The following is a 24,198-nucleotide window of genomic DNA, read 5'->3' as shown; positions in this document are numbered from 1 at the left end:
GGGACACCCCCTACTCCATGTGTCACACGCTGCACCCCCACTCGTGGCCTCACGGGACACACCGCCAAGCAGCGTGGTGAGATGACGTCACACCTGGTGTCACGTGTGATGTCACTCGTGATGCCACTCAGCCCCGTGGCAGTGCGTGGGCATCGGGTGCTGCTGGGGACAGCACGGGGGGCACCACCCAGCACCCACGGGGTCACCTGTGACACTGGTGACATCACACACAACCCAGGGCGTCACCTGCAGCATGAAACCTGTGATCACCTGGTGACGTCATGCGCAGCCCACGGTGTCACCTGCTGGCGCTAGACCTGTGACACCAGGTGACATCACACGCAGCCCGTGACGTGACAACCGGGGCGTGAAATGTGGCACCAGCACGAGACATTAGGGCACGCGATGACGTCATTACCCGCCCAGGGCACGCGCGGCCGTGTCACGTCACAGGCCCCCTGCGATGACATCACGCCGCCGGCGCTGACATCACGGCCCCGCTCGCCCCGCGGCCCGAGCACCTCTTGCGCGACGGTCCCTAACGGCCGCGGGCCGTACCATCGCACCGCCCCGCGGGGGGGGGGGAAGGAAGCGCCCAGCGCCGCGGCACCACCGCGCTGCGGCGCGGCGGGCGCTTCCCGCGGGCCCTGCGCTGTCTCTCGCTGTCGGTGGGAGCGGCGGGCGGGCGGCGGAGCGGGCCGGGCCGGGCGCTCCCGGCGCTGCCTCCCCTCCGGTTCTCCCCCGGTCCCCCCCGGAATGGGCGGGGTGGTGCGCGCGGCGGGGCCGGGCGGCGCATGCGCGGCGCGGGGCGGGGCCGGGCGGGCAGCGCGGAGGAGGAAGGCGACAAAATGGCGTCGACGGGTGAGCGGGGCCGGGCGGGCCGGGAGCGGGGCGGGACAGCGGGCACGGCCGCCCAGGGCGCGGCACCGCCGGGCACACCGCCCCATGGGGGCACCGCCGCCCGCCCACCCGCGGCGCCGGCGGCCGCGGGGCTCGGGCCGTGCGGGGCCCGGCCCGCCCCGGTCCCCCTCGCGCCGCCCGCGGGGGCCTCGCCGGGAGGGGCCGCGGGGGCTTCTCCATCGGTGAGGGGGGGTTTGAGCGGCGGCCCCGCCGTGCTCCGACCCTCCGAGGGGTTCCCGGAGCTGTGCGGCCAGCCGGGGGTCCCCCCGCGCCTCCGGCCCTGCCGGGAGCGTGGAACACGGGAAGGGCTTGGGTGGGAAGGGACCTTTGGGATCAGCTCATCCCGCCCTGGCCGCGGGCACCGACACCTTCCGCTAGCCCGGGGTGCGCCAGGTTTATCCAGCCTGCCCTTGGGCACCTCCAGCCATGGGGCATCCTCGGGGAAGTCCGTTCCAGGGCCTCACCACCCTCCCAGTATTCCATCTCTCCCTGCCCTCTGGCAGTGGGAAGCCATTCCCTGTGTCCTGTCCCTCCATCCCTTGTCCCCAGTCCCTCTCCAGCTCTCCTGGAGCCCCTTTAGGCCCTGCAAGGGGCTCTCAGGTCTCCCTGGAGCCTTCTCTTCTCCAGGTGAACCCTCTCCCAGCTTTTCCCCATAGGAAAGGGATGTTTTCCATCATTTCCGTGGCTCCAGATTGATTGGAATAAACCAGGGAATCGTCACAGGAGGAAACACGTTTTTCCACGAGTGCTCCAAGTGGATACAAACAGCTCAAAACTGAGACTCCTCAACTTTGGCAACGTCACCTTTAAACTCCCTTAAAGCCCGAGGTCTGATGTCCCATAAAGAGGATTTCTCATTTTTTCCATGAAGGAAAACATCCCTGGCCATGGAATGCGAGGGAATATCATTCATAGCGCCTTGGAGAGCTTAAAAAAAAAAAAGTAAAGAAATATTTACCAATGGCATTGCCAAAGTGGGGGTTAAACCCATGGCTGTCTTTTCCCTTAATTCATGGAATTGTTCCTGCTGGGAGCTGCTATTTTGGGCTGCTGTTGCACTCCTGAGCCGGGTGAAATTAAAGGATGAAGATTAATTTCCCCCTGGAAATAAAAGCAGGGAGATGGGTTTACCTAAATGATCCATAGTATTATTTTTTTAATTAACGTTTTACGTTTCATCTCGATCCGGGTGAATTAAAAGGGAGGGAGCCCAAATTCCACGGCTGGAATTGAGTCCAGCAGAGGGAGAGATGTTGGGTTTGGGTGGGACTTTGAGGAGGGGGCTTTTGAAGGGGGTTAATTGATGCCCCTGCGTGGAGCTGGAGGCCAAAAGGGGGCTGAAAAATGGGAATTTAATGAGGAATTTGGAAGTTTTGGAGGCAGGGAAAAGAGGAGTGGGAAGGGATGGAGTGGGAGAGAAAAACTGGATGAAGGGATCAGCTATTAATTAACACTCAGGGTTAGCAGACCCACAAAAATTGAATTAAAAAAAGCATAAACCACTAAATTTAACATGGAAAAGGCTACAGCTTGGGAGGGAAGTGGGAATTGTGCCGTGAATCTTGGGATCAGGGAAGCCTTGGGAGAGCAGTTGGGTGTCTCTGTGTCCTGGGAGGTGTTTGGGGCTGCTCCTGGTGTGCTGGGCAAGGTCAAAGGAATTAAGAACTGCCAGGAATTCCTGCTGGGAGCACCATCCAGGAATCAGCTCTGCCAGTGGGGAAGGGAGCAGGAGGAAAAGCTGGGAGCACATGGAGAGGCTGGGGAGGAAAGTTTGAGCAGGGATGAACCCACAGGAGGTTTGTGGGGTGTGGAAAGGGTGTTTGCTGAGTGATTCCCGGAGCTCCATTGCCTTGGGAACAGCGGGATAACGTTCTGTTGCTTCCTCAAATTCCTGTGCAGGGGCAGGAGTTGGGCTGGATGATCCATGGGGGTCCTTCCCAACTCAGGGTAGTCGATGATTCTGGGATAAACTCAGGTTTGTGGCTGAGATCAGCGTCCCCCAGAGGTGTGATGGCAATGGGGACGCTGGAATCTTCTTCCCGCCCAGGGATGGAAGTCTGGGAATGCTGCACTAAATGCAGCTCCTGCCTCTGGCTCAGCTGGGCTGAGCAGCAAGGCCTGAGCTCAGGACTTCCATGATCCTGGCACAGCTGGGATCTGCCTGGTGGCAGTGATGAATTCCTCCCTCGCTCCAGAGGTTGGCAGCTGGAATTGGTGCCTTTGAGGGAAGTGGGAGCCGCAGTCATTCCAAATTTAGCCTCCTAATTGCCCTGTGGATTCATTTGCCATCCCCACCAGCAAACCAAGTTCAGCACAGGCTTTGTGCTTGGATTCCCAGGATTTTGCTTCTTCTCTAAATCAGAGTGTTGACATGGATTGGGGATTTGGGGCGGGAATCACTCCCAGCCTACCAGGCACAAAAGTGATGGAACTTCCCAGCCTTTTATTTGGGTCCTTGAAGGGGAAAGGGGGAACGTGGTTCCTGCAGCCCCAAAACTTCCAACCTGGCCCTTCCAAACCAGGCTGGGAGGTTTGGAAGCCTCAAATCCTTATTTTCCCTTCCTTCCAACCCAGATCCCACCCCCACCTCCTTGGGATTCATCCAAGGTGGCACCTAAATTGGGGTCATCGGAGATGAAACAGCGGCAACAATGAAGGGAAGAGAGGGTTTGTTTCCCCTCCAAAAAGGCCTGAAAAAGGGCATTTACCTTCCACCCTGGGGAAGCTGGAATTCCAGGAGGCAGTTGCAGCTGCTGTGCTCTTCCACTTTTAATTTTATCAAGCCTTCATCGACCTTTTTTCCCCCCTTTTTTTGCAGATTACAGTACCTACAGCCAAGCTGCAGCTCAGCAGGGGTAAGTAGCTTGTCCTCAAAAGATGCCTTAAAAATACATAATAATTGTGCTGTCGGCTTCACTCAGGTACGTTTATCAATCCTCAGGGTCCCCCTGGAACTTTTAGATCCTTTAGAATTCCAGCAGGAACCCCGTTTGGCCGGGTTTTTTTGGTGGGGGGGAAAAAAATTTATCTCGGGACGAGATTCTAAAATGTCTTTCCGTTCATCCCACAGCTACAGCGCCTATGCACCCCAGCCAGCTCAAGGATATGCACAGACCACCCAGGTAAACCACAGGGAAAGGGGTGGAATTGCTCCTCCATCCCCTGTTTGCCAGGAAAATCCGGGGGTTGTCCCAGCCTCGGGATGTTCCGAGCGGCAGCATCAAAACCCCGGGGTTAAAAGTTGTTTCGTGGCAGCTTAAACTGCTTTTTAAAAGGGGAAATAACCTCCAGAAACACCCCTCCCCTTTTTTTTTTTTTTTTGGTGATTTATCCTGGTCCTATAAAAGCCAAATTCTCACCTGGTGGGTATTTTAATCAGAGGTGTAGGAGAGAAAAACCTGGAGAGAAAAAAAAAAGGGGGGGGGGGAATTGCCTTTGTTCATGCTCTCAGTTGGCTGGACTGATAAAAGCCATGATGGTCTGGAAGAGATTTAACTTAATGCTTATTTTTAACCTTTAGAATGCAAGTTACTACAACCACATTTGCCTACCAACTCCAACTATGTTCCCAAAGGTAAATTCTTGTCCTCAAAAAGTCGCTGTAGGTTAATTTTGCTCTCCAGAGGAGGAAGGCAGGTCCAGGCTGGGCATTTGGGGCAGCTGAGAGGAAGGTGAGGGTGACTTTTGGGTTAAAGAAGTGCTTGGAGACACTTTTTGGAGGAGCTGCTGGCAGTTTGTGGGTGAGATGGAAGGGCAGGAGTGGAAGGGCAGGAAGAACAGGCCTCAAAAATATCCTCTGGGGGAGGCTGGAACGACTAAAACCAGCTCATTAAACACCTCAAACCAGCTAATTCAACACCTAAAACCAGCTAGTTAAACACCTAGCCAGCTGAACTCACTTGAACCAGCTAATTAAACACCTAACCAGATAATTAAACAACTAAAAGCAGTTAAACACCTAACCAGCTAAAGTCAACTAATATCAGCTAATTAAACACCTTAAACCAGCTAATTAAACACCTTAAACCAGCTAATTAAACACCTTAAACCAGTTAATTAAACATCTAACCAGCTGAACTCACCTAGAACCAGCTAATTAAGCACCTAAAAGCAGCTAGTTAAACACCTAACCAGCTGCACTCACCTAAACTCAGCCAATGAAACACCTGACAAGCTAATTAAACACCTAAACAGCTAATTAAATATGTAACACCAGCTAATTAAACACCTAAACCAGCTGAACTCACCTAAACCAGCTGAACTCACCTAGAACCAGCTAATTAAACACCTAAATGCAGCTAATTAAGCACCTAAACCAGCTAAATAAATACCTAAAAGGAGCTAAACTCACCTAAAACCAACTAATTAAATACCTAGCCAGCTAATTAAGCACCTAACCAGCTATACTTGCCTAAACTCAGCTAATTAAACACCTAAACCAAGCTAATTAACCAACTAGCCAACTGAATTCACCTAGAACCAGCTAATGAAATACCTAAAAGCAGCTAACTAAATACCTAAAATCAGCTAAACTCATCTAAAACCAGCTAATTAAACACCTAAGGAGTTAAACTCACCTAAACCCAACACCTAAACCCAGCTCATTCAACACCTAAGCAGCTGAAGTCAGCTCTGGCCCATGGGAAGTTGGCAGCATTCCTGCCTCCTGTGCTGAATTCCAGGGGCAGTGCTCTATTCCTGTGGTCCAGGCTCTCCTGCTCCTGCTTCAGGCCAGTTCAGGGAGGCTGAACATGCCCAAAGCTTTCAGCTGCGGGCTCCCAGAGGCCTAAATCCCGTGGGAATGTGGAGGTTGAAGCTGTGCCTGTGTCCCTGGTGGAGCTGGGAGCAGAGCTGGGGAAGGAGCTGTTGGAAGGAGGCCGGAGCTGGCAGGGCATGGCACGGGACAGCTGATGGCACTGCAGGGCTGGAGCCTGGCCTTCCAGCAGTCACCTGGGAGTTAAGATTGGAAAATAACCTCAAGGAAGGGAGAAGTTCAGAGCTGATCCCTTCCTGGGTGCAGGGACACCAGGATGGGAGTGGCATCGCCGGGATAATTCGGGTGTTCCTGCAGATCCTGTCCTTCCGAGCCCACATTGCAAATAAACACCCGCTGGGCACGAGGAACACTCAGGGTGACTTAATTAACACCTTAAATAGGTTTCCTCCAGCAAACACTAAAGGTGGCTTTGGTTGTCCTTGGTGCCCCCACTCCCACCTGCCAAGGAGGATCGCTGGGAGCGCCCAGGCGGTCGGGAAGAGCTGGGAGCTTCCAAGTTCGCTTTGCACAGGGCAGGGGGTGTGTGGTGAGGGGGGGGAAAATCCCTCCCTCCCCCTCCACCCTGGCAGGGAAAATCCCGCTTTGTAACCTCACCGCGGAGCCGAGCCGGGAATCACCACGGCGCCTAAAAACCTACCCCGCTTGGCTCTGGAGCAGCCGCAGCTCCCGTGGGTCACATCCAGGCTGCTCCCAGATTCACGGCTTGGCTTTGTGTGTGTGTGTCCTCCCCCCTCCCCCGGAGCAGACGTACGGGCAGCAGAGCTACGGGACCTACGGGCAGCCCGCGGACGTCAGCTACAGCCAGCCCCAGAGCACGGCCACCTACGGGCAGACCGCCTACGCCACGTCCTACGGGCAGCCCCCGACCGGTGAGACCCCCGGGGGGCGTGGGGAGGGACCAGGAGGATCACCCCGTGGGCAGGGACACCTTCCACCAGAGCGGGTTGCTTTGGGTTTATCCAGCTTGGGATTGGACACTTCCGGGGATGGGGTGGCAACAGCTTCGCTGGGCAACCTGTGCCAGAGCCTCACCCACCCTCACAGGGAACAATTCCTTCCCAGTATGCCATCTATCCACTGCCCTCTGGCAGTGGGAAGCCATTCCCTGTGTCCTGTCACTCCTTGTCCCTCTCCAGCTCTCCTGGAGCCCCTTTAGGCACTGAAAGGGGCTCTGAAGTCTCCCCAGAGCTTTCGCTTCAGCCCTTGGAGTATCTCCATGGCCTCCTCTGGACTCACTCCAGGGGGTCTGTGTCCATCATGGAATGGTTTGGCTTGGCAGAGACTTAAAACTTATCCAGTGCATGGGCAGGGACACCTTCCCCTATCTCAGGTTGCTTCAAGTGTATCCAGCCTGGCCTTGGACACTCCCAGGGATCCAGGGGCAGCCACAGCTTCTCTGGGCAACCTGTGCCAGGGCCTCACCACCCTCACAGCCAGGAATTCCTTCCCCTCTGGCAGTGGGAAGCCATTCCCTGTGTCCTGTCGCTCAATCCCTTGTCCCCAGTCCCTCTCCAGCTCTCCTGGAACCCCTTTAGGCCCTGGAAGGAGCTCTAAAGTCTCCCCAGAGCTTTCTCTTCTCCAGGCACAGCAATCCCAACTCTCTCAGCCTCTCCTCATAGGAGAAGTGCTCCAGCCCTTGGAATATCTCCATGGCCTCCTCTGGACTCGCTCCAGCAGCTCTGTGTCCTTCATGGAATGTTTTGGGTTGGAAGGGACCTTAAAGATTAACGAGTCCACCCCCCTGCCCTGGGCAGGACACCTTCCACTAGCCCAGGTTGCTCCAGCTGGCCTTGGACACTTCCAGGGCTGGGGCAGCCCCCTATAAACATGGATAAATGGACCTGTTCAGTTCTCAGGGCAGTGTTTTGGGGGCTCAGCAGGGCTGCAGGATGTGCTGTGCTCCCAGGGAATGGTGTCCCCAGCTGATCTCCACAACCCCCACCCTCAGCGCTTCCCTGGCAGTCCAGTGGCAGTGCCATGTGCCTGTTCTGATCCTGTACCCTCTCCTGGTGTGCTTCCCACAGTAGCAGGGACCAGCCCAGGTCTGATCCTGCTCACTCTTGCGTGGAAAATGCTGGCTCATCCCGGGGTGGGAGCCCTTGAGGTGTCCCTTGGGGTTGGTGCCGAACACCTCGAGTGCCAGAGCTCCCAGGGGGATCTGCCAGCCTGCAGTGCCCTTTGGCATCTCCACATCCCCGGAATCTCTGCATGGATGCAATCCTGAGCACTGACAGCCGTTAGGGGTGACTCTATTCCCATTATCCCAGCCTTTCCTATGGGATAACCAGCATCCTGACCCCCACCTTTGCTTTGGGGTTTCCAGTGTTCATTAACGTGCTAGAAACTATCCCAACGTGTGCTCGTGGAGCTGGAATTTCCTCCAGAGGAGGAAATGTTTTCTTATGTTTGAAACTACTGAGACATTGTTTAATTAATGTTTATTTAATGTATATTTGGGCTGAATATTCGGGAGCCTTAGAAAGCAGATTTCCTTCCCCAGTGTTTTTTGGGCACCGTGTCCTGCAGATTCATAGGAGAGTCATTATAGACATTCCCAATATCAGTGGGAATTAAATCTTTCCCAAGGCAAGGGAATGCCAGGACACACAGTGGGATATCTGGCTGCAGAAACCACTTAGGAATTCTTCATAAGGAAAAGATGAAGAGCAAATTACTCTCTCCAGTTCAAATTTAAATATTTAACATCTTTTTACACGGATAAGGAAAATTCCTCCACGTGAGAGCCGGGTCCCTTTATCTGGTGTCACTGTGGGTTATCTGTGGGTCTTCTTCCTTTCGTTTGAGAGGATCCAGACAAAACTTGGCAGCAAAAAGGTTTTGTGAACTTCCAAAATTCCTTTCTGAGAAATATTTACGTCCCTTTAGTGTTTCCTACGGATTCCAGTCCCTGAGGGGTCACAGGAAACGGTGCTGTTTATGTTTTTCCTTCTCCCTTAAGAGGAGATTTGCTGCAGGAATAATAATAACAATATTAAGCTTTTTTTTTTTTTCTGCACAGCTGCTTTTTTAAAATTATTTTTTAGGCAAAAAGCTTCATTTTCTTTTCATCCATTAAAAAAACCAATCCAACAAACCAAACAACCAACTCAGGAAGTGGTGAAGCCAAAGATCAGACCTCCAAGTACCTGGGCCCCCGTGCTGGGGCTGTGGCAGGATTGTTGATGTTGTTCTCTCCGGGCACAGAGCCAGGCTGGATTTATCCTTCTCCTCCACCTGCCTCTCCTTGAGAAGCCAGAGCTGTGCAGAGGAGATTTCAACCTCTCTCTCTGCCTCTCTCCCTGCCTTTCACGCTCCAGAAATCCCAGGGTGCTGCCAGGGCCAGACATCCACGTGTCCCAAGAGACGTGCAGTTCCTGTGCTTGAATCCCAATCCATTTTTCTCCTGAGCATCCCTTTTATTTATTTTTTTTTTTTTTTTGAGCAGCGATGTCTGCAATTCCTTAAAGCCAAGTGCCCTTTGGGGTTTTTTTGGGCTGGACAGCCTGGGTTTTGAGTGTTGGTGTGGTCAGGGAAATCCAGATTTTGTGTGGACACACCTTCCCAGGACTCTGGGAATGGCAGAGGTGGTGCCTCAGGTGGAACTTTTCTTCCCAACACTCCAACACATCCCACCCTTCACTGACACCCCAGGAGAGAGTTACCACCCTCCTTCCCTCCCTGGAGCTGTAGGAAAAGTTGTCCTGGAGCCACCCAGTGGCTTTGTTCCAGAGGAAAAGGGTTGGGGAGCAGCTGGATTAGGGATCACTGGGTACCATCAGACCTATGGTCGTGGTTTGCTCTTTAATGTATGAACGGGAATTACAGGAATAAATAAAGAGCATTTAAATGTCCAGGTGTGGATCTTCTGGAAGTGGGAATTGCTCTCTAAAACCAGCCAGTCCCCCCCTTCCCTTTTCCTGGGAGATCTAGGGGGATTTTCTTTAAATTCCTAATGGATTTAGAATTTGAAATGAGCTCAGAGCTACCATAATAACCTGTCATCCCAAAATAGAGTGGAGGGAGGGTCTGCATCCCTGCTCCAGCCCCTCCAGGATGCACAGGCCAAAGAGGAGTCAGCTCTGTGTCAGAATGAATCCCTCTGGAGAGCAGAAATCTCTCTTAATCCAGACTTTTCAGCTGATGTCCTCTGAGGATCAAATCCTGCCAGCTTCCCCTCCACCTGGAGGATTCCTGGACTTCAGCACGGGGTTTGTTTGACTCCCTTTGAGGGAAATTCAAACACTTAAAGCAGTTCTTCTCCTACCTTTTCTTCCAGCAGCTGCCTCAGCTTTTATCTTCCCAGCTGGGAGGGGAGAGAAGTGATGCAATATAAACACCCCCCTCGAACCCACAGCTCTTGAGGCTTCCCACATTGCCTAAACTCAGCTTTGGGTTGGAAATTTAGACCAGGGGGGTGGGAAATCCCTGCCTTGCCTTTGGTGCAAACCCTTCCTGCTCAGCACACGCTCCCGTGGGGGAAATGCTCCATCTAGAGCTGAAGCTGTAAAATTCGAGGTGTTTCTTTTCTCCCTCCCTTTTATCCTATTGCCTGTGCAGAGCCAGGTGTTGGCAAAGCTTGTGCTCCCAGTGACAGCACTGGGAAAGGGGATCCAGCACTGGGAGGACCATCCTGTGTCTCGCCAGTCCAAGAGGAACAGCCCAGGGCAGGGCTGTGGCTGCAGCACACACTGCAGGCTGTGCTTAGGCAAAGAACAGGCTTTTTTTTTTGGGTTGTGGTCAGGCTCTGGCCAGTTAAAATAAGGATTTATTGAACTTCTGGTGTCAGTGCTCCCTGTGGAATCACTGGGGTGGCTCACATGGAAGCGTTGGGGCTGTTCAGATTTGTGTGAGGCTCTAAAAATCATCCTGTTGGGCATCACCCCCTTCACCCTTCTCAGCAACGCTCAGGACTTTGCCTTTCAGAGACCACAAAAGAGGAATAATGACCATAAAACCTGATTTTCTAGGGATTCATTCAAGTTGTTTCCAGGTAGGAGTCCAGTTGACGTTCCCAGGCTGGGAGCCCTGGGATGGGGAGGGGTTTGGGGGGCAGGAGGAGGCAGGAATGGGCAGTTCACAGCCTCGTATCTTCTTTAGGATCCTGAGGGACACCAGAAAGCTGAAGTTTGGGGTGTAGTTTTTTTTTTTTAATAAATCTGCTGCACAAACTTCCTCCTCTCACCCTGTTCCTCTTTCCTGAGCCCTGGGAAGGGCTGTGGTTTTGTGGAAGTGCCTCAGTGCCCTGGGAGGGCACGGTGTGTTCTGCTGCTGGCAGTGTGTTCCGTTTGCAAATCAGGGGATCCACAGAAAATGCTGCAGCACAATTTACCTCGAGGGAAAGTCTGTCCTGAGCCTCCCATGTTTATTAAAGCCAAGAAGTGATGGAGAAGCTGTTATTTTTCACTGGGCCCAGGAATAAGCCTGAGACCAGCTGGCTGCTCCTCGGTTTATATTTTTAGCCAGACAGGTTTTCTAACAATATTTTTAATTGCTGTTTTTCCTTCTAAGTCTCTTTTCCTTAATTTGAAAACTTGCTTGGAAGGCTCTTAGCAATATAAAGCCAGTTAGTTGACCTTTGTGACAAGCCAAATGGTCACTGAATTATACAGGAGCTGTTTTGGGACCTTGGATATTCCTGTCAGGGCAAAATCCCAAAGCTCTGGAGCTTTTTGCCTGAACCAAACTGAAATTCTGAGAAAAGGGAAGGTACAGAAAACATCAGGAGCCGCCTGATGTGTCTCTTTTGACCTTTTCTCTTTACGTGCAAGCAAATGGAAAGTGCTTTTCTTTTGTTTCCAGCATTGCTGATTTAAAATCAGACTTCAGAAATGCCTCCGAGAGGCTTCCCAGGTCAGCCTGGTGCCGTTCTGGGCCTTTATTTTTCAGGAAAAGCTGAAAGGATGGGACTGTACTTGTTAAATCAATTGGATTTCTTTTACCTTGGAGCTGAAGGAGGGAGGGGGGGATGTTTTCCTGCCTTTGTTGAGGAGATGCTGCAGGCCTCAGCCTGCCCTGCCTGTGCTCTCTCTATAAACAATCCTCTGGATGCTGCTTCCAGAAAGTTCCTGGGAGTGGGGCTTTGGGATGCTGAGGGTAGAGCTGGGACTGTGGGCTGAGGCTTCTCAGGGTGGGAGGGTGGTTCTGTGAGGAAAACGAGGGGCTGGTGTGGGTTAATTGGTGATTTTCAGGTTGTCTGAGGTGGTAAAATTGTGTCTGAGCCCTGAGAAACCAGTGACAGAAGTGCCATGGTCCAAAATATTCGGGTCTTACAGGAGAGCTGGAGAGGAACTTGGGAGAAGGGGAATGGCTTCAAACTAAAAGAGGAGATTTAGGTGGGATATTGGGAAGGAATTGTTGGCTGTGAGGGTGGTGAGGCCCTGGAATGGATTTCCCAGAGGATGCCCCTGGATCCCTGGAAGTGTCCAGAGTCAGGTTGGAGCAACCTGGGGTAGTGGAAGGTGTCCCTGCCCATGGCAGGGAGTGGGACTGGATGAGCTTTGAGGTCCTTCCAACCCAAACCATTCCATGATTCCATGGAATACTCTGCTCAGCAGCATCTCAGCCTTCAAGGATGCAGGAATTGATCCTAAACAGGGTGATAAAAGGAGCAGAAGAAATGAGTTTTCTTCCTCCACCAGTGATGGCTCATTTGGGATTGAGGCCATTCCTGGGAACCCTCTGGAAGCAGCTGCCTCCTTGGGAAGCCCCAGGACATGTTTGCTGCTGTATTTTGGGTTCAGGAGCCTCTTGTTCCCCTGGGAGAGCAGGATTTGGGAGCTGCCTGGGCCAAAGGGGCTGGCTGGGCTGTGCCACGTTCCCGACCTGGGGTTTGAGCCCCAGAGAGCAGCGTTGCTGCGGCTCCCATGGAGCTCTTGGGTGAACAAAATCAGGGATAAAGCACTTTGGAGAGCCCTTTTCCTCCCAGCCCCTGGCCTTGGAGGGTGTGGGTTTGTGCCACAGCCAAAACTCGTGCCCAAGGTGGAGCCCAAGAGCCCAGAGTGGGTGTGGGTGAGCTCCAGGTGCCCCCTCCAGCACCCGGCCCTGCTTCACTCCCAGATCCTTGGGGACACTCCTGACTCCTTGAATCCACGTGCTTCAGAGTTTGGCACGAAGATGGGATAAAACCTGAGCCCCCGGGGTGGGGGTGGTTGATGTCCCTGGTTCCCTTGCCCGATTCCTGCTCCCATTCCGTGCCCCGTTCACCTGGAGTGCCCCACCGGTTGTGTGTTGCAGGTTACAGCGCCCCCAGCGCGCCCCCCGCCTACCCCCAGCCCGTGCAGGGCTACGGCAGCGCCGCCTACGACACCAGCACGGCCACGGCCACCACCACCCCGACGTCCTACGCCGCGCCCGCCGCCTACGGCACCCAGCCCGCCTACCCGGCCTACGGGCAGCAGCCGGCCCCCGCCGCGCCCACCAGGTACGGCCTGCCTCGGCCTCAGCAGCCGCCTCCTGCTCCTCATCCTGCTCCTCCTCTTCCTCCTCATCCTGCTCCTGCTCCTCTTCCTCCTTCTCCTCCCATTCCTCCTATTCCTCCTCCTCCTCCCACTCCTTCTGTTCCTCATCCTGCTCTTCCTCCTCATCCTTCTCTTCCTCCTCATCCTCCTCTTCCTCATCTCTTTCCTTCTCCTCCTCCCACTCCTGTTCCTCATCCTCATCCTGCTCTTCCTCCTTCTCCTCTTCCTCCTCATCCTCTTCCTCCTCCTCCTTCTCTTCCTCATCCTCCTTCTCCTCCCACTCCTATTCTTCATCCTCTTCCTCCTCCCACTTCTCCTATTCCTCATCCTCATCCTGCTCTTCCTTCTCCTCCTCTTCCTCCTCCTTCTCTTCCTCTTCCTCCTCCTCCCACTCTTTCTCCTCCTACTATTCCTCTTCCTCCTCCTCTTCTTCCTCCTCTTCTGATCACCCCCAGCTGCACCCACTGCTTTGGTGGCCCCTCCTCCCTCCGTGCCTGTTTACCAGAGTTTTGCTCCCACTGCCTCTGCTCTGGCCCCAGTCTGCCCCTGCCAGATACAACCTTCCTCCTTCTCCTCCTCCTCCTCCTCCTCCTCCTCCTCTGATCCCCCCAGCTGCCCCCCCTGCAGCCCCCGCTCCCTGCCTGTCTCACCACAGCGTTGTTGCCGCTGCCTCCGCCGCGTGTCGGGGCCGGGGGAGCGGCGTGGGAGGGCTGTGCTCCAGCTCTGTGAGTCAGAGCCGTTCCTGGGGGATGAGGGAACAACCACACACAGGAACCAGGCTCTCAGCTCACACTGCAGAGCAGAAAACAGCCCCGGGGGCCCGGGGTCAGGCACGATGCTGGGGGGATGCTCACGCTGCAAACCGTTCCCTTTTTAAATCTCTCCCGTCTGAGCACTGCCTGGCAGATATTTTGTTGGAATTGTTTGCTCAGGGGGTGTGAAAAATTAATGGGAACCTGTTTAATAGTGAGGGAAAGCTGATGTAGTCACTTACCTGGTGTTTATAGCAACCACTGCTCTAAGGAAAGGCAGAGCCTGTCACAGCTCTGGCAGGTCACACTTCAAAGGGATGTGAATTTTCAGGGGGAATCCTGACATTGTAAATAATTTTTACCCAGCTTCTACAGCAAACGTAGCTTCACTCTGAGAAACACTTAGAAATTACAGACTCATGGAATCATTTTGGTTGGAAAAGCCCTCTGAGATCGAGTCCAGACGTTCCCCCGGCACTGCCAAGGCCACCACTGACCCATGTCCCCAAGTGCCACATCCACATGGCTGTTAAACTGGGGGACACATAGAAGGGGCCTTGGGAATCACATGCAAAGGTTTCTCTAATTTCAGGCCTCAGAAGTTAATCCTGCACACAGAATCCCAGCGTGGTGTGGGTTGGAAGGGACCTTTAAAGGTCACCCAGTCCAACCCCAGCATCCTTTCCCTTCCAGGGGGTAAGGTATGTGAGGCAATGTCTGCATGAGCTGGATTCTGACCCGAACAATGGGGCATTTCAGTGCCTGCCTTGCTGGCTGCTTTCAGCTCCTGCTTTCCCAGGGCTGTGCAGAACCAGCTGGAGCGCAGGGCAACGCTGCCAACCGCCTTCCTGGCATTCCACACCCTGCACTCAGCCCCGGAGCCAAGTCTGAGCTCTGATCCCTGGGATGGACACAATCCGTGGTGCTCCGTGCTCTCTGCTCAGGGCACCGCCTGGGCCTTTCCTGGGGTGTGCAAACACCCGGTCACTGAGTGCCAAAATCATCATTATTATGTATTATTATACATTATTTTATGTAGTGCTGCCAGAGCAACTGCCACCCATCAGAGCCAGCTTGTAGTGCTACCCCAGAAAACAGGGGGGATCTTTGCTGCTTCCAGGTGTGGAGCTGGGCACTGACGTGGTTCCATCTTTCTCCCCAGACCCCAGGATGGCAGCAAACCAGCAGAGAGCAGCCAGCCCCAGTCCAGCACGACAGGCTACAGCCAGCCCAGCCTGGGCTACGGGCAGAGCAACTACAGCTACCCCCAGGTGCCTGCCAGCTACCCCATGCAGCCCGTCACCGCTCCTCCCTCCTACCCCCCGACCAGGTAACCCTTCCACGTGCTTGGGAATGCTCAGGGAAAGGCCTTTTCCCCAGGGATTTGAAGCGAAAGACATGGAAAAAGGTGTTCTGGTGTCCTGGGAGGAGGAGCTGTGCCTCTTGTTGTGAGGAGGAGGAGGAGGAGGCAGGATTGAGTGTCCAAGTGTCTCTGTGTGGACAGCTGAAAATGACGACAGGTGTCTTAAGGAATTTCCAACATTTTTTAGTTTTGAGAATTGAGAATTGTTAGGATTTTCCTGGAGTGTGTTGCAGTGACCTCTTGCTGCCTCCTTGCATACATGGCTGGGCTGGGAGCTCCCCTCTGCCCTCAGGTGTCTTTGATGTGACTTCTGAAAGGCTACATTTGGAAATCCTCAAAGCCTGAGCTGCGTGAGGGCACCTTTTATTATCCATCAGGCGAAAATAATTCAGGAGGAGAGCCTGTTACCTGTGCTGCCACTGAGTTTTGCCCTGTCACTTGTGCCTCTTCCCAGAGGTATGAATAAGCTGGGACTGCTCACATGGATGTTGCTTTTACAGCCCTCCAGCCTGGCCTCCATAGGATGACTTTCAAGCCTTTAAAATGATTTACAACCCGACATATGGCTCGTGATTGCGTTGCCTTCCAGCCTCAGGCACGCTTGCCAGGGAGTTGCCTCCTCATTCCCATCTTTCCCGTGCTTTTCTCTTCCAGCTATTCCTCCACACAGCCAAGCAGTTACGATCAGAGCACTTACTCCCAGCAGAGCAGCTACGGGCAACAGAGCTCCTACGGCCAGCAGACCAGTTATGGGCAGCAGAGCAGCTACGGGCAGCAACCCCCTCCCACCAGCTACCCCCCTCCCAGCGCATCCTACAGCCAGGCCCCCAGCCAGTACAGCCAGCAGAGCAGCAGCTACGGCCAGCAGAGTGAGTGGGAGCCCTCAGGGGGAGCCCTGGGGTTGTTCTGGGGCTAAAACTCGGAGATGGGTTGAAGGCTTGTTGCTGGGGTTGGTCCTTTCTCGCTGGAGCGGTGGCAGGTTGGGATAATCCCCTCAGCGGGGTTGGAAATACAGAGCATGAAATGTTTGTGATGAGGAGGTGGGTGAGGAGCTGGGGGGGCTCAGCCTGGAGAAAAGGAGGCTCAGGGGGGACCTTCTGGCTCTGCAACTTCCTGACAGGAGGAAGGAGCCAGGGGAGGGGATCAGGCTCTGCTCCCAGGGAACAAGGAATGGGGTGAGAGGGAACAGCTTCAAGCTGTGCTAGGGGAGGTTTAGATTGGACAATTTGGGAAAATTCCTTCATGGAAAGGGCTGTCCAGCCCTGGCACAGCTGCCCAGGGCAAGGGTGGAGTCCCCAACCCTGGAGAGAGTTAAATCCATGCAGATGTGGCCCTTGGGGATGTGGGTCAGCGGTGGGGGAACAGTTGGGTTTGATGATCTCAGAGGGCTTCTCCAACCTGAATCCCTGTGGAGCTGCTGTTGGGGCTGAGGGCAGATGGAAGGGCTGCGTGTCCCTGACGTGTGTGTGTCCCCCACTTCCCCAGGCTCGTTCCGCCAGGACCATCCCAGCAGCATGAACATGTACGGGCAGGAATCCGGAGGCTTCTCCGGCCCAGGAGAGACCCGGAATCTGAGCGGCCCCGATAGCCGGGGCAGGGGACGAGGGGGATATGATCGAGGAGGCATGAGCAGAGGTGGGCGGGGAGGAGGACGCGGTGGAATGGGGTAAGAGCAAAGCTTTTCTCCTTTTGCCTAATCCTGGTTTACCCATAGGATTGGAAAACGGAAAAAAGAAGGGACTGAAAGGTTGTCCTTCCCGACGGTGCTTCCATGGAGGACATCTCTGTAGCGGCATTGCTTGTAATCCATGGAAGCGTTCTGTCCTGAGGGGGATAGGAGCAGGATGTGTTTGGTTTGTCCTGCGGATGGTTGGGCTCAGGGGAGGGGTAAATTGGGGCCATTGCTGACCTTGGCACTTTCAGCTCCCTTCGTGGTCGCCCCGAGGTGGAACCTCTGTGGGGTTTAACAGTAACTGCGGGTGGAACACACACAAACCTCCCGGGGGCTCCAGGGGTCCCTCCCTGCACCTCAGCAGTGGGGATTTGGGCAGGTCAGGTGTGTGCAGGGCAGGAGCCTCCTCAGCAGCTGTGGCTCTGAGTGCCTGGGACACTTAGAGCGTGGAGGAGGACCCCCAGGGCAGAGGGAAGAGGTTTGGCTCCCAGGCCAGCTCCCCCTCGGAGCGTTCAGGTGCTCCGGATCACTTTGGCGATGGCACAACCTGGTTTGGTTCGCCCGTGCCTTCAGCTGTGCCCCCCCGGCCGTGGAGGGTGTTCTGGTAGAGGTTGAGGGAGGAAAACCATCCCCCAGAGGCCGCTCAGAGAGGGGATTCGTAGCTTTGTGTGTGTTCCATCCCCTCACCTGTTGCTCAGAGCTATGCAGAGCGTCCCTAGGTGTGCATGGGACACGCTGTGCCCGCCCCGGTGCTGGCACGGTGGCCCTCGTGGCGACTGCTCTCCGTGGGCGACTTGTTCCCGTGTGGCACAGCCCGGTTTGGCGGTGGGAGGCCCCACTCTGCATAGCTCTGTCGCAGCAGTTTGACGTGGCATGAAATCTTTATCAGAGGAATCCAAGAAAGACGCGCAAAAGGGCTGGTTTGTGTGGGAACATCCAGCCTGGAATTGGCTCGCGTGGAACGCGGTCCCACGGATCTGCATAAAGATTTCACCCTCCCCCCCCAATGGTTTTATCTCTTAACAATTACAAAGTAGATGTAGACACCTGAAACGCCTATCATCACATCTTCAAATTTCTAGCCCCTTCAGAGCTTCTCCCGCCAAAGATTTGTCACCTTTTGTCTCTGATTTCACACCTCAGTCCCAGCTCAAATTCGCATCCCTAGTGAATTCCCAGCTGGCCAGACCCTTACAAAGGGTTCCCCCCCCAGCCTTATGGACGTAGAGTTTGTGCTGTCCATAGCACAGGTGGCCTTCAGGGGACGCCCAGGGCAGGTAGGGGAACTCGGCCCACCTTAGAGTGCTGTGGTGATGGATTTCAGTGTCTCCAGCAGGTAAGGAGCTCGATGTTATTAACGTGCCCTTTCTCATTGCCTCGATGATTTGATATTTGATGACAATGGAAAACTTTTTAACATGCTTTGTCGCATTTATATGCTACAGGTTACAAAGTGAGAGCCTTGTATACACCTCAATACTTAAAAAGTACCCGTACTCAGTACTCAGCCGGCAGCATAATGAAAAGTGGGACTAGACACGGTGTCCATATGGAGAGGAAAAATATACATAGAATATTTTTAACCCAATGTATTGATTGTATAAACGGAATCCTTCTGTAACTTTTGGTAACTGCATACTTGTTGTTTGGTAATAAAACCAGAGGAGGGTATACTACTACTTTAGAATTGTGTAACGTTAAAAAAAAAAAAAAAAAAGAAAGAAAAAAAGAAGAAAAAGTGTAAAAAAAAAAAAGTTATGTTTAAGAAAGAGAGACGTTACGTAAATGGTGTGTACTTTTAACGAGAGGAGGCAAAGCTGCATGCAACAGCTCGAAATTCTGTATTGACTTCTTTTTTTCCCAGTATTAGAGGTGCAATACTTGCTAGAAAATTCACGGTGCTCTCCCTCCTCCACTCGGCTCCTTCCAAACGGCTCGTCTCACCCCCCACCAAAAACAAAACAAAACAAAAAAAGAGCGAGAAACAGCCCAAATCCTTTTCCAGGTGGCATTTTCCTACTTAACCACCACGCTCCAAAAGCGGTTTCAGCTGTGAAAGCCTCGGCCAAAGCTTTTGGTGAAAGCTGTGGCCTCGTTCCCATTGGCGCCTGCCCAAAAGCCACGTGAGTGTGTCCACAAAGCTGCACCCCAGGCCTCGGAGCCCCCCGCTGCACTCTGTAAGTTCTCCCTCCAGAGAGTTGTTAAATTCAGTAGTGACCTGAAATGTATGGCTTTCTTTTTGAGGGTTGCAGGGGCGCTGTCAGCTGGACTTTTGTGTCGTAGGTTCTCGCGTTGGGGTTGTCTCCTTTTGCACTGTTAAACTGTCAGGGACCCGCGGGCCCGGCGCCGCCACAGGCCGAGGGTGCACCTCCGTGGACACACCGAGGGGAGGGAGTTGACCACTGAAACACCCCCGAATTTCTCTGAAACACACACCAAAAAAAACAACCCCCTTTCCCCCCTCCCTCGATTTCTAACACAAAGCCCCTTTCTTTGCCAAGTATTGCACCGATGATACCTGAGTAACGCCAGGGCACCGACGGCAAAGCGGTGCCTCGAGCCCACGCCAGGTTGCTTTATACTGTAAAGAGCATTTGAGCGAGCTGCCCTGAAGAAAGGCCTAGTGCCGAGATGAGACAGAGACAGAGAGATGTTTGGAGATGTTTAGCCAGTGCCCTTCTCCCCTGTGAGCCGCAGAGGCTCAGAGCGGTGCTGGCTTTGTAAAGGGAAAGGCCTTCATTTCTTCGTTTATCCCCCCAGCAGCGCTGGAGAGCGAGGTGGCTTCAATAAGCCTGGTGGTAAGTTTTTGAGCATTACAATGGATAGTGTTAAAAAAAAAAAAAAGCATTTGCAGACAGTTTTTTAGAACCAAGTGTAATTTTGTTATTCGTTTTAAGTGGTTTAAAATGACATATGCAACCAGACTGTAAATGGGTACTGCCGGCGACGCTAAGGGTTTTAATGCGGTCACAGGACGCAGTGGAAGAGTTGAGCAACCACTCACTGTAATTTGGGGAAAAGGAATGGTTTGGATGTAATAAATCTTTTCTTTTTATATTAAGTAACTTATAGTAGCGAACTTAAAAAAACCGATTGGCTTGGTATAACATTTATTTTTTCGTTTGTGTTTTTTTTTAAAAATCAGCGTAATAGTCGGTTAACGGTTTGAGAGCTGCTAAAAATCAGCGTGCTAGCGGTTAATGGTTTGAAAAAGTGCTAAAAAAAAACCAAAAAAAAACCAAAAACCCAGACAAAACAAAACAACAATGTAATAGTGGTTGTTGGTTTTGAAAGAAGTGCTAAAAAGTAGCCACCTGATGGCCCAGTAAGGTGCGGTGCTGCTGTTGGGGCGGCGCAGGTCAGTTGGAGGTTCCCCCTCCCGCCGTGCCGGTGCTGAGGCGTAGCTAGTGTTGTGTGTGTCGGTTCTCCGGCCCCAGGGCCCGCACTAACACCGCTCCCTGTGCTTCTCTCCCGCCTGGCAGGACACATGGAGGAAGGACCCGACCTGGATTTAGGTAATCCCCGTCAAAATCCCTCCCGAGCTTGGGAATCGGACGCTTGGTGTCCTCGGGAGCGCCGCAGGTGTCGCCCCACGGCAGGTGGAGCCGTGTTGCCCATGCTCTTTCTGGCTCTTCCCAGCGTTGCTTGATTCCCAGCTCTGATCCAAACAGCTGGACTGTGGAAAACCACACGTGGTTGTGAGACACCCACCCTTCTCTGCAGGAATTCGGGGGGTTGGGGACTGCTCAGGAGCTTTTCCGGGGATTCTGCAGTAACCCCAGGTTGAGGGCTGCTCTGGAACCTTTCCAGGAATTCTGTAGTGGCCCTGGGTTGGGGGCTGCTCTGAAGCTTTTCTGGGGATTCTGCAGTAACCCTGGATTGGGGGCTGCTCTGGAGCTTTTCCAGGAATTCTGCAGGAGCCTCCTCCCGTGCCACAGCAGCCTGTGGCCTTATGGGTTGTCCCTTCCTGTCCTACAGGCGTGTCTGGAAGTTATGTGTCAGCTTCCAGCATCGGAAAAGGGGGGTGGGATGTCCGTGTGTGGGAGCCCAGGGGTCACCAAGGTCTTCCTCATCCCTCCCCTGGGATGTGTCCCGATATAACCGGGGGGTTCTTCCCGCAGGGGTGGCTGTGGAGTCGGTCTGGCAGGACGTGTTCAGTCACCTCCCTCTGGGTCTGGGGTTTCCTGTCACTCACTGGGAGCGGAGCCACAGCTGGGAATGACGGGATGGAGGGAATGATGGGATGGAAAGAACTCGGCCCTGGGGTATCCCTGCCCTTCCTCTCCCTGCACTGACCCCGGGAATTGTCTCCTAGGCCCCCCTATGGACCCGGAGGAGGACTCGGACAGCACTGCAGTGTATGTGCAGGGACTCAACGATAATGTGACCCTGGAGGACCTGGCAGATTTCTTCAAACAGTGTGGTGTTGTCAAGGTGAGGGGTCACAGGTGTCCCCTGATGGCAGAACAGAGGGACCACCCTCCTCCTCCCTGCCCACTGCTCACATCCTTCCAGCCCATCAGGTCCCTGGGAGAGGCCTGTTGGGCCTGGCAGTGCTGGTTTGGGCCTGTTCCTTCATTTTTGGGATGTCTGGGCAGTCACTGTCACCCGTGGTAGGCCCAGGGGGCCCTTTCTTCTGCCCCAGAGTCCTCAGAACGAGCCTTGCTTGTCTGGAAAGCAGAACAGGGAGTAAATCCCTGCTGGGAGAGGGGACTCCAGGTGACATCCCGCTGTCCCTTAGATGAACAAGAGGACGGGGCAGCCCATGATAAACCTGTACATCGACAAAGAGACCGGCAAGCCCAAAGGTGACGCCACAGTGTCCTACGATGACCCATCTACTGCCAAAACAGCTGTGGAATGGTTTGATGGTGAGTGTGGGAGGGCGTTTGGGATTGGAATTCCCTGTAGGAAGCACCAGGGTGCAGGTGTGCGCTGACGTCCTGTCCTTGTGTCCCTCCTAGGGAAGGATTTCCAGGGGAGCAAGCTGAAGGTGACCCTGGCACGGAAGAAGGGCCCCATGAACAGCCTGAGGGGCGGGATGCCCCCCCGGGAGCAGCGGGGAATGCCCCCCCCTCTCCGAGGAGGTACCGGGTGGGACCCCCCGGAGCTGCTCCCTGTCCCCTCACCCCGCCCGTGGCTCTGGCACTAACGGGGCTCCTTCCCGCAGGTCCGGGAGGTCCTGGTGGCCCAGGGGGGCCCAGTGGCCCCAGCGGCCCCATGGGCAGGATGGGTGGAAGAGGTGGAGACAGGGGTGGCTTCTCCTCAAGAGGCCCTCGGGGATCCCGGGGAAACCCCTCTGGAGGGAGCGTCCAGCACCGAGCCGGAGACTGGCAGTGCCCCAACCCGTGAGTATCCCGCGTCCCCTTTGTCCCCGGGGCTGCCAGGACCAGGAGGCCTTTCCCAAAATCTCCTGCTGGGCCTTCCCAGGCAGCTCCTTCCTCCCACCTGGGTCAGGCAGGGAGGGAGGGAGGGATGGGGTCACTGCAGGGGTGAACAGGCAGCTGGACCCCACCCCAGTGGGGGAGCTGAGCCTGGAAATGAGCTCCAGGTCCTGTTCTCCACATGCTGTCCTGCTTGTGGTGCTTCCTGGTGTTCTCCAAGCAGGAATGTCATCCTGCTCTGGGCTGACTGGTGTTTGTACCCAGGGGCTGTGGAAACCAGAACTTTGCCTGGAGAACGGAGTGTAACCAGTGCAAGGCACCCAAACCCGAGGGGTTCCTCCCGCCCCCTTTCCCCCCTCCAGGTACGTGGGAGGAGCTCACAGCTTCACTTCCCAGTGGGATACCCCAGGCCTGGCCTCAGGCTCCTCAGGGAGCAGCTGGGCCAGCCCCAGGAGCTGCCAGGCCTTCACTGCTCTGTGAGCTGTGACATGGAGGCTGGGGTCACAGTTCCTCCAGGATCTGGGGGGCTGCTAATGAGCTCCCCTGTCTCAGGAGGAGCTGGGTGATGGGTGGATGCTGCACTCCCAAATCCCCTCAGAGTTCCTGGTATCTCCTGGGCCTTCTCCCGCCGCTCGTGGCAGAGCTGGATGTCCCGGGATCACGGGGGAGGGTACACCTGGAGCAGGCTGTGCTGCCCTGGGGTCGCTCTGAGGGTCTCTCCTCCCCCCCAGGCGGTGACCGTGGCCGGGGCGGCCCCGGGGGGATGCGTGGTGGGCGCGGCGGGGGCCTCATGGACCGAGGGGGCCCCGGAGGGATGTTCCGAGGCGGCCGCGGCGGAGACAGAGGCGGGTTCCGAGGAGGCCGCGGGATGGACCGAGGAGGCTACGGAGGAGGAGGCCGGAGAGGAGGAGGAGGAGGCGGCGGCCCCGGAGGACCCCCCGGACCCCTCATGGAGCAGATGGGAGGAGGAGGCAGAGGACGACGTGGAGGGCCGGGAAAGATGGACAAGTATGGATGGAGGGGGGGCAGAGTGATGGGGGGAGTGGGAGACCCTGATGGGGAAAGGGGGTGGGTGACACTGGGACCCCAGTGAGAGGGGGATGGGGGATTTAGTGGGTGGTGGGACAAATGAGGAGGGGGCTAATAGGTGGGGGACAAGTGGGTAGGGAGTGAATGGGTGGGGGGAGAACACGTGGGTGGGTAGCGGGATGAGCAGGTGGGGGGTGTGAGTGAGTGGGTGGGGGAGTGGGTGGCAGGATGAGCAGGTTGGAGAGCAAAGGGGTGGGGGGGTCGCTGAGTAGGTGGGCAGGTGGGTAGTGGGGTGGGTAACTGGGTTTCAGGGTGCATGGGTGGGGGGTTGAGGAGCACCCCCCCAGCCTGGGGAGGGCTCCTGGACCCCAGGACTGACCCATGCCTTCCCCCCCCATGCCCACAGGGGTGAGCACCGCCAGGATCGCAGAGACCGGCCCTACTAATGCCACTCCCCCAGAGCCTCATTTACTACCAGATTTATTTTTTAAACCAGAAAAAAAATGTTTTAAATTTATAATTCCATATTTATAATGTTGGCCACAACATTATGAGTCCTCCTTGTCTGTACTTTAGTATTTTTCACCGTTTGTGGAGAAACATTAAAACCAAGTTCAGCGGTAGTGTGACGAGTTCTTTCTTCCCCTCCCCAAAATAAAACCAGTTGTTTTAACGCGCCCCTTTCCTCCCCCTCCCCTCCCTCCGCCTGTAACGCTGTGAACGGTTGTGACGGTTGTTTTTTTAAATAAAATTCCCGCTGTTTGTAACCGCACCATTGCCGGCCTTTCTTGAGAGCATCCCTGGGAGGTGGGGGGGACGACACAGCCCCCGGAAAGGGTGGGATAAAGGGGTGGGCTGGAGGAG

At 54.7% G+C, this 24,198-nt stretch overlaps 1 protein-coding gene across 5 annotated transcripts; it reads left to right on the top strand.

The window, feature by feature from the left end:
• The first annotated feature begins 794 nt into the window (after positions 1–794).
• Positions 795–24,106, top strand: EWSR1 (EWS RNA binding protein 1). Of its 5 annotated transcripts, none has more exons than XM_050318268.1 (18): positions 795–861; positions 3,719–3,755; positions 3,971–4,022; positions 4,421–4,474; positions 6,423–6,546; positions 12,911–13,097; positions 15,049–15,216; positions 15,904–16,118; positions 16,735–16,915; positions 19,682–19,719; positions 20,404–20,436; positions 21,237–21,355; positions 21,663–21,792; positions 21,886–22,008; positions 22,092–22,269; positions 22,570–22,667; positions 23,037–23,313; positions 23,741–24,106. In XM_050318268.1, the coding sequence occupies exons 1-18, from the start codon at positions 795–797 to the stop codon at positions 23,778–23,780; spliced, it is 2,121 nt and encodes a 706-aa protein (XP_050174225.1). In that variant the 3' UTR covers positions 23,781–24,106. The 5 variants fall into 5 exon arrangements, with proteins under 5 accessions (XP_050174225.1, XP_050174227.1, XP_050174229.1 ...); XM_050318270.1 differs by having other exon boundaries at positions 809–861; positions 19,685–19,719; XM_050318272.1 differs by lacking the exon at positions 4,421–4,474 and having other exon boundaries at positions 809–861; positions 19,685–19,719.
• Positions 24,107–24,198: the final 92 nt, after the last annotated feature.

The sequence above is a fragment of the Myiozetetes cayanensis genome, unplaced genomic scaffold (genome assembly GCF_022539395.1).
Source record: "Myiozetetes cayanensis isolate MyiCay16 unplaced genomic scaffold, myiCay2020 scf21, whole genome shotgun sequence".
NCBI lineage: Eukaryota > Metazoa > Chordata > Aves > Passeriformes > Tyrannidae > Myiozetetes > Myiozetetes cayanensis.
This window is presented reverse-complemented; position numbering and strand designations above follow the sequence as displayed.

What these genes read in the sequence shown, in the direction of transcription:
- EWSR1 (XM_050318268.1), top strand. Translation starts at nt 795, where the DNA reads ATGCGCGGCGCGGGGCGGGGCCGGGCGGGCAGCGCGGAGGAGGAAGGC. An exon ending in CCCTCCTACCCCCCGACCAG is followed by an intron (nt 15,217 to 15,903) that starts GTAACCCTTCCA and finishes TTTCTCTTCCAG; the next exon opens with CTATTCCTCCACACAGCCAA. An exon ending in AGCTGTGGAATGGTTTGATG is followed by an intron (nt 21,793 to 21,885) that starts GTGAGTGTGGGA and finishes TGTCCCTCCTAG; the next exon opens with GGAAGGATTTCCAGGGGAGC.